This window comes from Indicator indicator, chromosome 1 (assembly GCF_027791375.1).
Source record: "Indicator indicator isolate 239-I01 chromosome 1, UM_Iind_1.1, whole genome shotgun sequence".
In the NCBI taxonomy this organism is placed as follows: domain Eukaryota; kingdom Metazoa; phylum Chordata; class Aves; order Piciformes; family Indicatoridae; genus Indicator; species Indicator indicator.
In genome coordinates, this window is record NC_072010.1 from 3,228,153 (window position 1) to 3,244,782 (window position 16,630).

Genomic DNA, 16,630 nt, shown 5'->3' on the forward strand with positions numbered 1-16,630 from the left:
AATGGCCAAGCACATATCTAGGCTTCCCTGCAGGATCAAAACCCTTTCAGACAGCTGGTCACTTTGGTCTACACTCTTTCAAAGGCTTTTCTTTGTGAGTACAAATTCTGACAGAGGACTGATGGCCAGGGTCAACTTGTATGGTAGCAACCAATACAGCACTAACCTTGTCTGTTTGCTGCTGTTGTGATTAGAGGTCTAGAAACCACAGGAGAGAGGTCAAGGAGGAAAAAATGCCTCCAAAGCACCACAAAAATACAGAGCAGACAGCAAAGAAGGCAATACTCCCATAGTCATGGCAGGAAATATAAGAGACAGGCACATCTCAGAAGAGGACAAACTGTCCTGGAGATTCAGATGCTCTTAGGTTTTGGTGGCTGGTATGTTCTTTCCCTCAGATGGCAAGTTGGAGCCCTTGGGGTGAGTTCCTGTGAGGCATGGAGCAAACCTCAGCCAAGGCTGAAGACAACCCAAAAAGCCTTGAACACCAAGAAGCAAAGGATGAGGAAAGACAGAAATTACTCTGAAGCTGAGCTTCTTCAATTCTTCCCAAATCTAAGCAACCCATGACCTTGGTGACAAATTTCACCAGAAGCAGCTTGCTGATGTGAAGAGGCACAAGCCTATGCTCAGGAATCTGAGTGTCAGGGGCAAGTTTCCTGACCACTGTAAGAGACACCTTGGGGACAAGTATCACCAGATATAGGAACATAAAAAAAAAAGCTTCTTTACTGTGAGGATGATGGAGCACTGGAGCAGGCTGCCCAGAGAGGTTGTGGAGCCTCATTCTCTGGAGAGATTCCAAACCCACCTGGCCATTGGGATCCTGGGCAACCTGTTCTGGGTGACCTTACTTGAGCAAGGGGGTTGGACTGGATGTCCCCTCCAACACTTACTGTTCTGAGATTCTGTGATATCAGGGTTTAGAGAAAAGTATCTGTTACTAGACATTAGTATGAGAAGGAATATTTATGATGCAGGTCCCTCCAGACTGTAGCATGGAGGGATTGCATGAAAAGGGCAGATTTAGGGGGGAAAGCTCTTCCCTCCCAAAACACAGCTACAAAAGAATATAAAATGTTTCCCATCCAGCTACAAACGCTCTCTTTCCAAGCTCATGCTGATCTAAAGCAAGATAAAAGCTCAGCAGAGAACACAGATCAACTTTTAAGTGCTTCTTGACACATTAGCCTCCTCTAATTGAATCCTACACCTAGTCTGTGGTGGATAACCATGGGAGCAGTTCAGAGAGAATTGAATTACTGCTGAAGATCTTAAGCCAGCCCCATTTAAATAAGCTGTTTCAGAAAACAAGAAGGAGGAAAATAAAAAAAAGACACTTTGCTCCTTTTCTGCAAGCTTTCTTACACAAAGGCCTGGTCCATCCTCAAGGTGCAGCCAAAGCCTTCATGCCACAGGCTGTGCCCAACCAGACTCTCTCCTGCTACTGCAGTACAGCCCTTGTATGAATGATGCACCACATCTGGGAGTGCCACCAGAGGGTCAGCTCATTTTTATGGATGGAAACAACATCTATCACCTTATAAGAAGAACAATCCCTAGGTGTCACCCTCAGAGGGTGAAGAAGGAACTCCTGCAGTTTCATTGTTGGTTGCTGTAGGAGAAGACAATTTGACACAACCTGGAGTATTGCACCCAGTTCTGGGGTCCCTGGTGCAAGAGGGACATTAGACAGCTGGAGTGAGCCCAGAGGAGGGCCATGAAGGATTGAAGCTGGAGGAGAGGAGATTTAGACTGGAGATCAGGAAGGAAATCTTTGCAGTGAAGCTGGTGAGACACTCCCACCTGGATATCACCTCCCTGGAGGAGTTCAAGGCCAGGTTGAATGGGACCTTTGAACAACCTGCTCTAGAGGAAGATGGCCCTGTCCATGACAGGGGTGTTGGAACTACTCAAAGGTCCCTTCTACTCCAAATCATTCTGTGATTCTGATTCTATTATTGATGGACCAGTGAGCTCATGTGTTGTGCACCCCTGAAGCTTAGCATCTCAAGCCACAATCACCTAGCTGCATCCTGCTCCTCAAAAGTGGCCTCAGAACCTGCCCAACATGCACTGCCACAGACAGCATCTGCCTTCAGCAATGTCCCACATGCTTGAACCTAGAACAGGTCTTCCTCAGGCAATGTGACAACCAGCAACAGCAGGGCTGGCTCCTCCAAAATGCTTCCACACATGTCCTGGGATTGTCTGTTGATATCTGATCTTAGGGGACCACTATGTTTGTGACTAATACTGCTGAGACTAGACCAAGGTCCTTTTTGCCAGGCCCATCATCTCCTTGAATCTTACAGCCTCCAATACTTGCATTCTTCTCTTCTACAGTATGAGATATGGAAATGTCTCCCCTCCGCAATCTACCTGCCTCTTTCTGAGTCACTGACCACAAGGCTATGCTGCAAAAAGATACACAACAGATATTTAATCCCATTCTACTTCAGCATGTGAATGGCCTTGCACTTATTTCAACACTGCTGGCGAGGCTTAGGCAGGTTCTGAACCTCATGAGCTTCAACAAGAGCAATTGCAGGGTTCTGCACCTGGGCCAGAACAATCCTCACTGGGGGATGAGGTGATAGAAAGCAGCCCTGTGGGAAAGGACTTGGGGATGCTGATGGACAAGAAGCTGGACAGGAGCAGACAGTGTGAGCTTGCAGCACAGAAGGCCAATGGCAGCCTGGGCTGCATCAAAAGCAGTGTTGGCAGCAGATCCAGAGAGGGGATTTGCTCTGGTGAGACCTCACCTGGAGTACTGCATCCAAGTCTGGAGCCCTCAATACAGAAAAGACATGGACCTGAACCACGAAAATGCTCAGGGGGGTTGGAGCACCTCTGTTACAAGGACAGGCTGAGGGAGGTGGGGATGTTCAGCCTGGAGAAGAGAAGGCTCTGGAGAGCAGTGGCTTCAAAGTAGAGAAAAGCAGATTTGGATTGGTTGTTAGGAACAGATTCTTTACCCTGAGGGTAGTGGAACACTGGAACAGGTTGTCCAGTGAGAAGATTGAGGTCCCATCCCTGGTGAGTCTTGAGGGGGCTCTGGGCAACCTGATCTAGTTGAGAATGTCCCTGCTGACTGCAGAGGGGGTTGGACCAGATGACCTTTGGGGGTCCCTTCTAACCCAGACCATTCCATGATTCTGTGAACCTAGCACCACAAGGCCACAGAGGCAAGCACTTAGACACCCAACTGCCCTGGAACATCTGCTCACTTAGATGTTCACAACAGCAGAATTCAGGTCCTTGCACTCACTTTCTGGCAAAAAAAAAAAAAAAAAAAAAAAAAGGTACCCTAGACTTTTGGAGATGGATGTTTGAGATCACTGTTTGGCCTTCAGTGCCAATGTACTATTTTGAGTTTTCTCTTAGCCTGCAGTCATGAGTCACCTCCCCAAAAACCCTTCCAACTAACATATTTTTAACTGCAGAGAAGAAAATATTACCTGATGGTGTTTAAAAGACTGAACAAGGAAAGCTTTTTTCTTCTCCACTGAGCATGAATGGCCCTGCAGTTAGACCCCTCAGCTTAACCTTTTAGCTGTAATGGGGATGAGAAAATTGTCTTGGAGAGTGAGAACAATTGAATTAATTGAAACTGATTGTCTGAAAAGAGTTACAATGATGCATGTGGACAGAGAGGGTCTTTGTACAGACAACGCAAGTGCTTTTTGTGCAGCATTTTGCCCCTGGGCAGGAGAGTGTTTGCTTCAGTGGTTCACAATAAGGTGATGGAAGAAGGCTTGCAGGCTCAGGTTGGGTGCCATCATTAAGGAAGAGGGTATAGTGCTCACAGACAAAACCAAACCAGCCATTGGTTGCTGTAAAAGCTCTCTGCTCCACCAAGAACATCAGGGTGCTCTTTCACAGTCTCACAGTATATCGCAGGTTGGAAGGGACCTCCAGAGGTCATCAGGTCCAACCCCCCTGCCAGAGCAGCATCACTTAGGGTAGTCTGCACAGGAATGCATCCAGGTGGGTTTGGAAAATCTCCAGAGAAGGAAACTCCACAGCCCCCGTGGGCAGCCTGTTCCAGGGCTCTGTCACCCTCACTGGAAAGAAGTTTCTCCTCATGTTGAGTTGAAATTTTCTATGTTCAAGCTTGAATCCATTGTTCCTTGGCTTATCACTGTGAAGCCTGGCCCCCTCCACTTGACACCCACCCCTCGCATATTGATAGACATTGATCAGATCCCCTCTCAGTCTTCTCTTCTCCAGACTAAACAGCCCCAGGGCTCTCAGTCTCTCTTCACAGGGCAGATGCTCAAGTCCCCTAAGCATCCTCATGGCTCTCCTTTGGATTCTCTCCAGCAGGTCTCTGTCTCTCTTCAACTGGGGAGCCCAAAACCGGACACAGGATTCCAGGTGTGGTCTCCCCAGGGCAGAGTAGAGAGGTAGAAGAACTTCCCTAGCCCTGCTGGACACACCTTTCCTGATGCATCCCAGGATCCCATTGGCTCTCTTGGCCACAAGAGCACATTGTTGTTCCATGCAGAACTTGCTGTCCACCAGCACTCCAAGGTCCTTCTCTGTGGAGCTGCTTTCCAGCAGGGCAGCCTCTAACCTATCCTGGTGCCTGTTGTTATTTCTCCCCAGGTGTAGGACCCTGCACTTGTCCTTATTGAACTTCATGAGGCTTCCCTGCACCCAGCTCTCAGCCTGTCCAGGTCATGTTGGATGCTGCACAGCCTGACAGGTGTCAGCCAACCCCCCCAGTTTTGTATCCTCAGGAGCTTGCTGAGGGTACTCTCAATGCCCTCATCCAGGTCATTGATAAAGATGTTGAACAAAACTGGACCCAGTACCGATCCCTGGGGGACAGCACTTGCCACAGGCCTCCAAGTTGACTCTGTGCCACTGATGATGGGACCCTGCACTTGTCCTTATTAAACTTCATGAGGTTCACCTCTAAATCATAACCCCAAGCACCACATCCAAACCACCTTTTAACATATCCAGTGTCAACCACATCCTTGCCCAGACCATTCCAATGCCTGACCACTCTTGCTGCAAAAAAATGTTTCCTAATGTCCAGTCTAACCCTACCCAGTCACAGCTTGAGGCCATCCCCTCTTGTTCTATCACTAATTACCTGGGAGAAGAGACCAGCACCAGCCTCTCCACAATGTCCTTTCAGGTAGTTGTCGACTACAATGAGGTCTCCCCTCAGCCTCCTCTTTTCCATGTTAAACAGCCCCAGCTGCTTCAGTCTCTCTCCATCAGATTTATTCTCCAGGCCCTTCCCCAGCTTCCTTGCCCTCCTCTGCACAGGCTCCAGCACCTCCACATCTCTCTTGTATTGAGGTGCCCAAAACTGGGCACAGTACTCAAGGTGTGGCCTCACCAGAGCTGAGTAGAAGTTCAGACACCCCTTGGGTACCCACACCTGTGCCAACTCAAGGCAGTTGATGCCACCTTCACAAATGAGTCTGCACAAACAGAGGTGAAGCCACAGTCACCCAGAACACTGGCAGCACTGGGCCATCTTGTCACCACCACACCACCATGCACAGGCACAAGAGTGACCCAGCCAAGCTGGGGTCCCAATGCACCTGCACCGTCACACGAGCAATGTGTGACCTGCCCTGCTATGGGACCACCTCTACCAACCACCCCTAGGCAGGAATGAAGGGCAATTGAGGAACTAAAGGCAGTACCACCAACTGCTGGGGTGCACCCACCACCAGGAAGGCATCAACCACATGGGACCCTGCTGGAATTCTCAGGATCACACAGGATCACAGGATGTCAGGGGTTGGAAGGGACCTCCGAAGGTCATTGAGTCCAACCCCCCTGCCAGAGCAGGACCATAGAATCCAGCACAGGTCACACAGGAATGCATCCAGATGGTCTTGAAAGTCTCCAGAGAAGAAGACTCCACAACTTCCCTGGACAGCCTGTTCCAGTGCTCTGTGACCCTCACAATGAAGAAGTTCCTCCTCATGCTGAGGTGGAACCTCCTGTGCTGGAGTTTATATCCATTGCCCCTTGTCCTATCACAGGGCACAAGTGAGCAGAGCCTGTCCCCTCCCTCTTGACCCCCAGCCCTCAGGTATTTATAAACATTTATTAAATTCCCCTCTCAGTCTTCTCCAGACCAAAAAGCCCCAGGGCTCTCAGCCTGTCCTCATGAGGCAGTCCTCCAGTCCTTAATCATCTCAAAGCTCTCCATTGGATGTTCTTGAGTATATCCTCCTCTTACCTCTGGTCTTATCTCACTTCTCTCTCCACTCTTCTCTCTCTTTAGCACATACTATTTAATGTCCTCACCTTCTTTAAGAGCCACTGCATGATCCAAATGATGTGCATGAATGTGTAATTAACAAATCTGTAATCATCTCAGTGTCAGTTTGCCTCACCTCACTCCTTAGCTATCCTTGAAGGACCTCCCCTGAACACTTCCTCTGAAGTCAGATCTCAACAGAAGCTGCTGGTGTTTTGCTGGGCACCTCACCAAACGCTACAGTGGAAGGCCAGGCTCTGGGACAGAGAAAGTCTGCAAACAGCAATGGAGGTTGAGTCCTCTGTGAAAGGAGCCCTGCTGGCATGAGCATTGCCAAGTCTTCACAAGAGCCTGCATGTGACCATTGTGTGACCCTGAATGCTTTGAGCTTGTGGGAGCATGAATGGTGGTGGTGATTACTTGTGATGATTATTTTCCTCAATCCCCTTTCCTTCAAGACCTAATCCTATTTAGGTAACAGCTCTGATGATGTGAGGTCTCATGCCTTCCAGCCCCCACAGCTTAAAACAGATACCTTCAGTAATCTTGCCTAATGAGACAGGATGACAGTGGTGCAATCAAGCAAGGCAAGTGCCCTTAGAAATCCCCAAGAGATTTGAGTGGGTCACTTAGCTTCATGAAAGCACCCTCACTGCAGGGGCTGTCTCCAGAGCAGAGGAACCTCTGAAGTGTTTCTCTTGTAGGACTTGTCTGATACTATCCAGACTATTTCTATTCTTTCAGCTATCCATGCTCACCCTCCTGAGCAAGAGAAATTCTGTTAGCCTCCTCAGACAGAACTGAACTCCTGAGAAGAGAAAGATGTGTCTAGACAGTGAAGAGTGGGACCAAGGATAAACTGAACCATACAGGACACCAGTTTTACTTCATATCTTCCTTTCTGGCTTTACTTTGCCCATCACCTGCCCTGACAGTTTGTCATCATCACAAAGACATGAAACTCCTCCACTGCTGGGACACTGTTTGGATCCAGACCTCACGACTGAGCTGACTCACCACCCCCAGGGCTCTTTGAGCTCTGCAAGCCCAGAAGACCCTTTAAATCCCATTCCCAGCATGTGCTATGATAGCTTAGTCTGATCCTGAGGTCGACTCTAGATCTACAGCTTGCTGAGGTATGATCTCAGAGGTATCTATGGCACACAGGCATCTCTGGCAAAGCTCTGAGCTGCCCAAAGTAGCACTGAAACCACCAAAGCACCCACACTACTCCACAGCCATTGGATAACAGACATTGAGCTGTAGACCCAATCAGGGTGTCACAAAACCCTTGTAATTAAATATTATTTGTCCTACTCTGAGTTCAGTCAGTCCACAGCTTTTAAGATGCTATTGATCGCCGTGGGCATGGCCAAGCAGCTGTCCTTTTTTATCACTTGGGGGTTTTGTTGCTAACACTAGAACAAAAATCAGTATTTTTTTTGTACTGCACCAGAGATAAAGGACCCCAGCAACATATTGTACTAGGTGCTGCATGAAGAAAGCAAAAGGAGATCTGCTGCCATGAGCAATTTGCAGGCAGATTATTGTGATGACGCAGCAGGGAATGGTTAAGAACAGCAGGAACTGATGATAAAAGTTGGTTGTCTTGGTCACAAAGGTGAGTCAAAGCCTCACCCTCAGCACCTGACATTTCAAAATGAAAGTTGGAGCAGGCATAAAACTGAATGTGGGCTCCAGTCCCTGGAGTTTCCCTGGAGTGAAAGTGATTTTAGTTAGCTCTGGATGCAGAAGGTAGAAACACAGCTCTGTCTTTATCTGGGGGTCCCCTATGAGGGTAAGGACAGTGAGAAAAGGATGAGTGGGTAGAAGCTTTTGGAAAGTCTTGCTTTTGATGTTCTTCCAGCAAGTCAAGCAGATCAGAGAGCCAAAGAAAATATCACAAGATTTGGAAAAGTAAAGATTTCAGGAGCATTGTCTCATTGGGCATGAAATTCAGCAGTGTCTTGTGACCATGTCTGTAGTTCCTGCCTGGACAGAAACCCTTCAGCAAAGAAAAGTGAGTCAAGGCAGCTTCAGTGATATCATTTCCCTTCTTCTAATGAATCTTTTTACTCGGGAATAGAGGAATAAGTCAGCTTTGATGACATCACCACCAGGAGTGACTCAGAGCCCCATACTTTCCTGCTGCCAAAGCACCAGTCTTTAGCTTCCCCTGAATCTAAATCTAGCCACTGCTGGCTCAGCTTTCCTTGGATTCAAGGAGAGTCAATGATTCAACTTAATCATTACAGGGAAATCATCAAGAAAAATACATCTGACTCAGAGATCCCTGAGCTGACATTGGCCATCTGCAGGTGGACATGAGGAGGAAGTACTGTAAACATTGCTGTGTTGCCAGTCTTCCCCAGGTATCCATTAAGGATCACGTGTGGGGCTAGGCTGAGCTTTGGTCTGACACATTAAAGCCACCTGTATGTTTACTTTTTAGGACTGTAAATCCTGGTTGGCATACAAGGGGCATTACTTACCAGTAACAGTGTGATGTACATGAAGAGGATGGCAGCCACAATCAGGAGAACAAGAGACCAGAGAAACCAGAAGCCCAGGTTCCCATAGTTGTACCTAAAAAGCAATGAAATATTATGCTAGTGTTTGTGTTTAGCACAGGGACTGGACAGGAACAGCAGCCTTGTACCTTGAAAGGTTGGGATCACAGAATCAGAGAATCATTTGGGTTGGAAAAGACCTCTAAGATCATTGAGTCCAACCATCAACCCAACACCACCATGGCCACTAAACCATGTCCCCAGCTGCCATGCCACAGGTTTCTTGAACACTTCCAGGGATGGAGACTCCACCACCTCCCTGGGCAGCCTCTTCCAATCCCTGACCACTCTTGCAGTAAAGAAATTGTTCCTCATCTCCAACCTAACCCTCCCCTGGCACAATTTCAGGCCATTTCACAGAATCACAGAACCAATAAGGTTGGAAAAGACCTCAAGGATCATCAAAGTCCAACCTGTCACCCAAGACCTCATGACTACTAAACCATGTCACCAAGTGCCACGTCCTCTCCTTCTATCACCTGAGACTAGGGAGCAGAGCCCAAACCCCACCTCAATGCAGCCTCCTTTCATGGAACTGTAGAGGGCAATGAGGTCTCTCCTCAGCTTCCTCTTCTCCAGAATTTTTAAAGCAATGAAACAAAAAGGGAGAAATAACCTACCCTGTAGCATAGAAAAATGGCTAAGAGCTTCCATCCCCCAAAGCCATGATTACATCAACCACCAGACTAATACCTCAGTGGTAAAACAGAAGACCAAACTGATGGTCTTGCTGCAGAGAGCTCCCAGGCTGACTAGAAGGAACAGCACCTTGCTGCAGTCAAGGTAGCCTAAGAGGACATGACTCAGGCCAACAGTCCACCTTGTCTGCCTCTGGTTGTGCAGGGTATATGGGAAAAAGGAGATCTGAGTCAAGGTCTGAAGAAGAAAACACCAGGAAGTTGCAGAGAGAGAGTTCAAGGAGAGAGAGAGGGAAGCTTTTATTGCACCCAAGGGCACAACAAGGGTGAATCCCATCATTACACCTCCACCCTCACTATTTCAGAGAAAATCAGAATGTTGGGGGCTGAAAGGGACCTCTAGTTGGGGATCACCTAGTCCAATCCCCCTGTCAAATCAGGGTCACCCAAAGCAGGTTGCCCAGAATTGCAACATCCAGGTGGGTTTGGAATCTCTCCAGAGAAGGAGACTCCACAGCCTCTCTGGGCAGCCAGGTCCTGTGCTCTGTCAACCTCACAGTAGTTTGTCCTCATGTTCAGGTGGGACACCCTGGGTTCCAGTTGGTGCCCAGTGACCCTTGTCCTGTCACTGAAAAGAGCCTGGTCCCATCCTCTTGATCTGTGCCCATTAGATATTGACAAGCATTGAGAAGATCCTTCCCTCAGTTGTCTTTTCTCCAGACTAAACAGCTTCACTTGTCTCAGCCTTTCCTGCTCAAAGAGATGCTCCAGTTCCCTCATCATCTTCATAGCCTCTGTAGGACTCTCTCCAGCAGTTCCTTGACTCTTTTGAACTGGGGAGCCCAGAACTTGACACAATAAATATCTCAACGGTCTATAAATACCTGAGGGGTGGGTGTCAAGTGGAGGGGGCCAGGCTCTTCTCAGTGGTTCACAGTGATAAGCCAAGGAACAATGGGTTCACACTTCAGCACAGAAGATTTCACCTCCACATGAGGAGAAACTTCTTTACACTGAGGGGGACAGAGCCCTGGAACAGGCTGCCCAGGGGGGTTGTGGAGTCTCCTTCTCTGGAGACTTTCCAAACCCACCTGGATGCATTCCTGTGCAGACTACCCTAAGTGATCCTGCTCTGGCAGGGGGGTTGGACCTGATGATCTCTGGAGGTCCCTTCCAACCTCTGATATACTGTGAGACTGTGATAATACTCTAGATGTCACCTCACTAGGGTAGAGTGGAGGGGAAGGAGAATCTCTCTCCTCTTGTTGACCACTCTCCTCTTAATGCACCCAATTTGAGCAGGTTTAATTTAATTTTAGGGGTCAGATTTGCATACCTGTTACCTGCCTAGTGCAGAAGGGAAGGGTTTGCACAAAGCTCTGCTCTGTGATTTTTGAGCCTGGGGATGTGCAATTGCCTTTGCAGTGAGATACCTGTGCAATGCCTCTGATGCCTGCCAGGACATTTCTTCAGAGTGAGCAGGTGGGGGGGAAAGGACTCAGAGAAAAAAAATCATAGAATCAGTCAGGGTGGGAAGGGACCACAAGGATCAGCCAGTTCCAACCCCCTGCCATGGCCAGGGACACCTCACACTACAGCAGGCTGCCCACAGCCTCATCCAGCCTGGCTGCAAACACCTCCAGGGATGGAGCCTCAACCACCTCCCTGGACAACCCATTCCAGGCTCTCATCACTCTCATGAGGAAGAACTTCTTCCTCACTTCCAGCCTGAATCTCCCCACTTCCAGCTTTATTCCATTCCCCCCAGTCCTGTCACTACCTGATAGCCTAAAAAGTCCCTCCACAGCTTTCTTGGAGTCCCCTTCAGATACTGGAAGGCCACAAGAAGGTCACCTCAGAGCCTTCTCTTCTCCAGACTGAACAGCCCCAACTCTTTCAGTCTCTCCTCATAGGAGAGGTGCTCCAGCCCTCTGCTCATCCTGGTGGCCCTTCTCTGGACACCTTCCAGCATGTCCAGATCCCTCTTGGAATAGAGGCTCCAGAACTGGATGCAGTACTCCAGGTGGGGTCTCAGCAGAGCTGAGCAGAGGGGGAGAATCACCTCCCTTGCCCTGCTGGCCACACTTCTCTTGATGCAGCCCAGGCTCTGCTTGGCTTTCTGGGCTGCAAGTGCACATTGACAGCTCCTGCTGAGCTTCTCATCCACCAGCACCCCCAAGTCCCTCTCCTCAGGGCTGCTTTCCAGCCAGTCCCTGCCCAGCCTGCATTTGTGCTTGGCATTGCCTCCACCCAGCTGCAGGACCCTGCCCTTGGTCTTGTTGAACCTCCTGAGGTTGGCTTGTGCCCAGCTCTGCAGCCTGTCCAGGTCCCTCTGGATGGATCCCTTCCCTCCAGCCTGTCTGCTGCACCACACAGCTTGGTGTCATCAGCAAACTTGCTGAGGGTGCACTCAGTGCCACTGTCCATGGCACCTACAAAGATGTTATACCTGTTTAGTCCCCTTCAATCACTAATTTTCATGGTGAACTTTCTCCCCTTTCTCCCAAATCCACACTAACACCTAAATATTTTAGCCAAGTAAAGGGTAGAACCTCAGCACCTCTGAAGCCACTGCACAGTTAATCTGGATGCTGTAAACAAGAGTTTAAAGATCCACATCTCTATCTCATGGCTGAGATGTCCTGCTGCAGCCACTGAGGAGGATCCTGATCTCTCCCCAGCTTCCCCGGGGACCTTCCTGAAGAGAGGGAGAGCTGGAAAACACAGTACTTACCAGTCAAAGTTGTTGTAGTCGTTTTTTGCTTCACCCCACATGTACAGAAAGACGAGAGAAAAGCAGAAAGCTCCAACAAGCAATGGGAAGAACACACATTCCCTCTGGAGGAAGAGAGGAAGGACAAGTGGTCAGAGCCTTGACTACCCCAAAACAGTCAGAGCAAATGCTACTGTCCCTAAAACACATGGCTTGGTCTTGGACCTCCTGAAGTAGATATGGAGAGGACTTATAGAGTCACTGGATTGTTTCAGTTGGAAAAGACCTCTAAGATCATCAAATCCAACCATCAACCTAACCCCACCATGACCATTAACCCATGACCCAAAGTGCCATGTCCACACATTTTTTTGAACACCTCCAGGGATGGTGACTCCACCACCTCCCTGGGCAGCCTGTTCCAGTGCCTGACCACTCTTTCAGTAAAGGATTTTTTTCCTAATTTTCAATATAAATCTCTCCTGGCACAGTCTCAGGCCATTTCCTATTGTCCTATCACTAGTTACTTGAGAGAAGAGACCAAGCCCCACCTCACTCCAACCTCTTTTCAGATAGTTGTAGAGAGCAACGAGGCCTCCCCTCAGCCTCCTCTCTCCACACTGAACAACCCCAGTTCCCTCAGCCAGCCTCATAAGATTTGTTCTCTAGACCCTGCACCAGCTTTGTTGCCTTTCTCTGGACATGCTTTGTTGCCCTTCTCCCTGTGCCCTGTGCCCAGGAGGATGTCCTCAAAAGCAATATACCAAACACTTAGAGCAAAATCTAATAATCCCAGAATGATGCAGTGGGATGCAAAGGATCCTGGGCAATCACAGAATCACAGAATGTTAAGGGTTGGAAGGGACCTTGAAAGATCATCCAGTCCAACCCCCCTGTCACGACAGGATCACCTAGACCAGATCACACAGGAACAAATCTGGGCAGGTTTTAAATATCTCCAGAGAGGGAGACTCCCCAGCCCCCCTGGGCAGCCTGTTCCAGTGTTCTGTCACCCTCACAGGGAAAATATTTTTCCTCCTGCTTCCATGAACTTCCTATGCCTTAACTTCCACTCATTGCCCTTTGTCCTGGCACTGGGCATCACAGGGCAGAGCCTGGCGCCATCCTCTTGGCACTCACCCTTTACATATTTATAAACATGAATGAGGTCACCTCTCAGGCTCCTCCTCTCCAAGCTCAAGAGCCTCAGCTCCCCCAGGCTCTCCTCGTAAGGAAGATGTTCCACTCCCTTCGTCATTTTTTGTGGCTCTGCACTGGACTCTTTCAAGCAGTTCCCTGAGGTCCCTCTTGAACTGAGGGGCCCAGAACTGGACACAATATTCCAGATGCAGCCTCACCAGGGCAGAGTAGAGAGGGAGGAGAACCTCTCTCGACCTGCTAACCACTCCCCTTCTAATCCACCCCAGGATGGCATTGGCCTTCCTGGCCACAAGAGCACATTGCTGGCTCACAGTCAACCTAAGGATGTCTTTGGCCCATGAGATCACCCCCGTGTCAGCCTGGCCTGATCTGTGCCTGCAGAGGAGTGAAGATCTGTGCTGGCTTTCAGCCACTTTACCGTCTTGCAGCAGCACTTCCCGGGCTCGGTCTTCCTGCGCTGGTAGCGCTTCCAGCGGCAGCTGTAGAACCCGGCCAGGCAGGAGACGAAGGGCTGGTGCTCGTACCTCTGCAGCAAGCGCCGGCGCACCACCTTCAGCTTCCCAAACTTCAGCCTCTTGAGGCTGGTGGAGCTGGCCTCCATCTGAGTGGCTTTATCTCATCTTCCTCCTGAAAGAAGATGTGGCAGCTTTAGGCTATGCTGAGACGGGACGATAGCTTGACGCAAGAAAAGAAACACTGTTCACGGATCTTGCAGAGAAAGTGGCCAGGTGTAAATAAATCACCACGGGGTGTAAAAAGGAAAACAGTGAGAGTTCTGAACAATCCCATTGGAGAGGTATCTACCATAAGATTTAGTTTGCAAAACAATCTCTCTCTCTTTTCTCTTCTTCAGCTCTGGCTGATGCTTCTCCTGGCTTTACTGACCTTGGCTGCACTGCTTTGTTGTGACTGCTATTAACAACAACAACTCTGCTCTGTCTCTTGTCCCTTTCGTGTACAGCAGGGTAGGGAGGAGCTGTTGCAGCTCCCCTGGTCGTTGGCCAGGGGGGTCCTTGTGCTGTTTATTAATTGTAAGTACCTGTAAATATTGCAAATCCTGTATATTGTGTACATATTCTGTGCATCCCATTGTAGGTTGTAGTTTTGCTTGTAAATACAGCTTTTATTTGCTTCCAACTCAGCTGGTCTGGCAAAGTTAATACTGGGGGGAATTTTCAACCCACCACACAGAGCTGGTCACTTTTGCTGTTTCAGAAGCCAAGATATTAACTAAACTGACTGACAAATTTAAGGTTTGGGAGAGGATTTTCAACCCACCACCAAAGAAGTTTTATGGGAAGATGTTCACTCTGCTTCCCTTTGAGGTAAGCTTTTCACATCAGAGGGAAAAAGAAGAGGAGGTGTCTTCAAGAGGATGCTGTAACCAGTGGGACACTCCATCCATTTAATTTTACCTACCTGAATGAGATGTCTAACAGAAAAGCATGGTCATTGCAAGTCCCCTCAGCAATCAGTGGTGGACTGGAGAACCTTCTCTATAGAGATGGGCTGTGAGAGCTGGGGCTGTTCAGCCTGGAGAAAAGAAAGCTCTGGGGAGACCTTAAAGTAGCTTTCCAGTACCCAAAGGGGGCCTACAAGAAAGCTGGGGAGGGACTTCTTACAAGGGCTTGTAAGGGTACCTTACAAGGGTAGTGATGGGATGAGAAAGGAAGTGCTGCTGAGTGCAGTCTGAGATTTCCTCAGTGCCTGCCCACAGCATCTGTGATGATAGCAACATCGTTGCCATCAGGGGCTGGGTTTGCTATTGGTTTGTATCTATTTATATCTATTTCATTTGCTTGGTATTATTATCATTACAGCTGGTTTAGTTTCTTTCCTAACCCATCAGCCTCTCTCTCTTTTTCCCTTCCTCTTCCTTTTGGGAAGGCAGAGGGGTTGATGGAGAGCATCTGGCACTTGTCTAGTGCCCAGCCCAGCCCTTAACCTTGATGATGACACATTCCTGATCCCTTTTCCAAATGTCCCAGTCTATTGGCAACTGGGGTGCAAGGAAAGAGGATGAAAAGGAAACAGAAGGGGGTTCAGTTTGAATCACTACTAACTGAACAGTGCCCCAGCATGCCATACCCTGGATACTTTCCTGAGAGCAATGTGACTGCCCATCCAGGACTGTCCCAGGCAATCTCTACTCAGCTCTGGTGATTCTTCCCCTCTACTCAGCTCTGGTGAGACCCCACCTGGAGTACTGCATCCAGTTCTGGAGCCCCTATTACAAGAGGGATATGGACATGCTGGAAGGTGTCCAGAGAAGGGCCACAAGGGTGAGCAGAGGGCTGGAGCACCTCTCCTATGAGGAGAGACTGAAAGAGTTGGGGCTGTTCAGTCTGGAGAAGAGAAGGCTCCAATGTGACCTTCTTGTGGCCTTCCAGTATCTGAAGGGGGCTACAAGAAAGCTGGAGAAGGACTTCTTAGGCTATCAGGTAGTGACAGGACTGGGGGGAATGGAATAAAGCTGGAAGTGGGGAGATTCAGGCTGGACATGAGGAAGAAGTTCTTCCCCATGAGAGTGGTGAGAGCCTGGAATGGGTTGTGCAGGGAGGTGGTTGAGGCTCCATCCCTGGAGGTGTTTGCAGCCAGGCTGGATGAGGCTCTGGGCAGCCTGCTGTAGTGTGAGGTGTCCCTGGCCATAGCAGGGGGGTTGGAACTGGATGATCCTTGTGGTCCCTTCCAACCCTGACTGATTCTAGGATTCCATGATAATCACACACTCTTGGATATGGTGGGGTCAAGCTGTCCCTAGAGGCTCAGCAGTATCAGATCTGGGCACCAGCAGGTCACTCCATAGTAAAATATTGATGCCAATCTCAGGTGGCAAGCTGGTGATCCTGCTCTTGAGTTACCCAGAGCACAGACAGGGCACGTGGGCTTTATGCCACCAGTGAGTGGTGCAGACAGCAGCTGATCCTGCTGACTTCATCACCTGGCCTCAAATGTGCCTGGCATAAACTCAGCAGCTACCAAGTTGCCCTAGCCATGTCCTTTGAATACATCTGAACCTTTAGAGCTCACAAGAGGATGTCTTCTGTGCCATGGGGTTGGACTATTTGTTATCCCCTACAAGGATCCCTAAACCATTATTCCCCATATAACCACACCACAGCATCTCTTCTTGCCCAGCCCTTCAGCAGCAGGAATTCAGGACACTGGACCAAACCCATGAGTTTTTGCTGGCAGAGAGCCATGAGGCTTCTTACTCACATTCCTGATGTGGACACCAGGCTCACACAGCAATATTTACCTACAAGCACACAGGATCTGACAGGAAAACAGAGATAACAGAGACCTTGAA

General features: G+C 49.1%; 1 protein-coding gene across 1 annotated transcript in view; it reads right to left on the reverse strand.

Annotated features, from left to right (window-relative positions):
* Window positions 1-13,921, reverse strand: part of GDPD4 (glycerophosphodiester phosphodiesterase domain containing 4) — a 38,335-nt gene extending 24,414 nt beyond the window's left edge. Inside the window, exons 1-3 of the mRNA XM_054388235.1 lie at window positions 13,739-13,921; window positions 12,181-12,284; window positions 8,731-8,824 (exon numbers count right to left, since the gene is read on the reverse strand). Coding sequence (XP_054244210.1) covers window positions 8,731-8,824; window positions 12,181-12,284; window positions 13,739-13,921 — 381 coding nt within the window. The remainder of the gene's footprint in view (window positions 1-8,730; window positions 8,825-12,180; window positions 12,285-13,738) is intronic.
* Window positions 13,922-16,630: the final 2,709 nt, after the last annotated feature.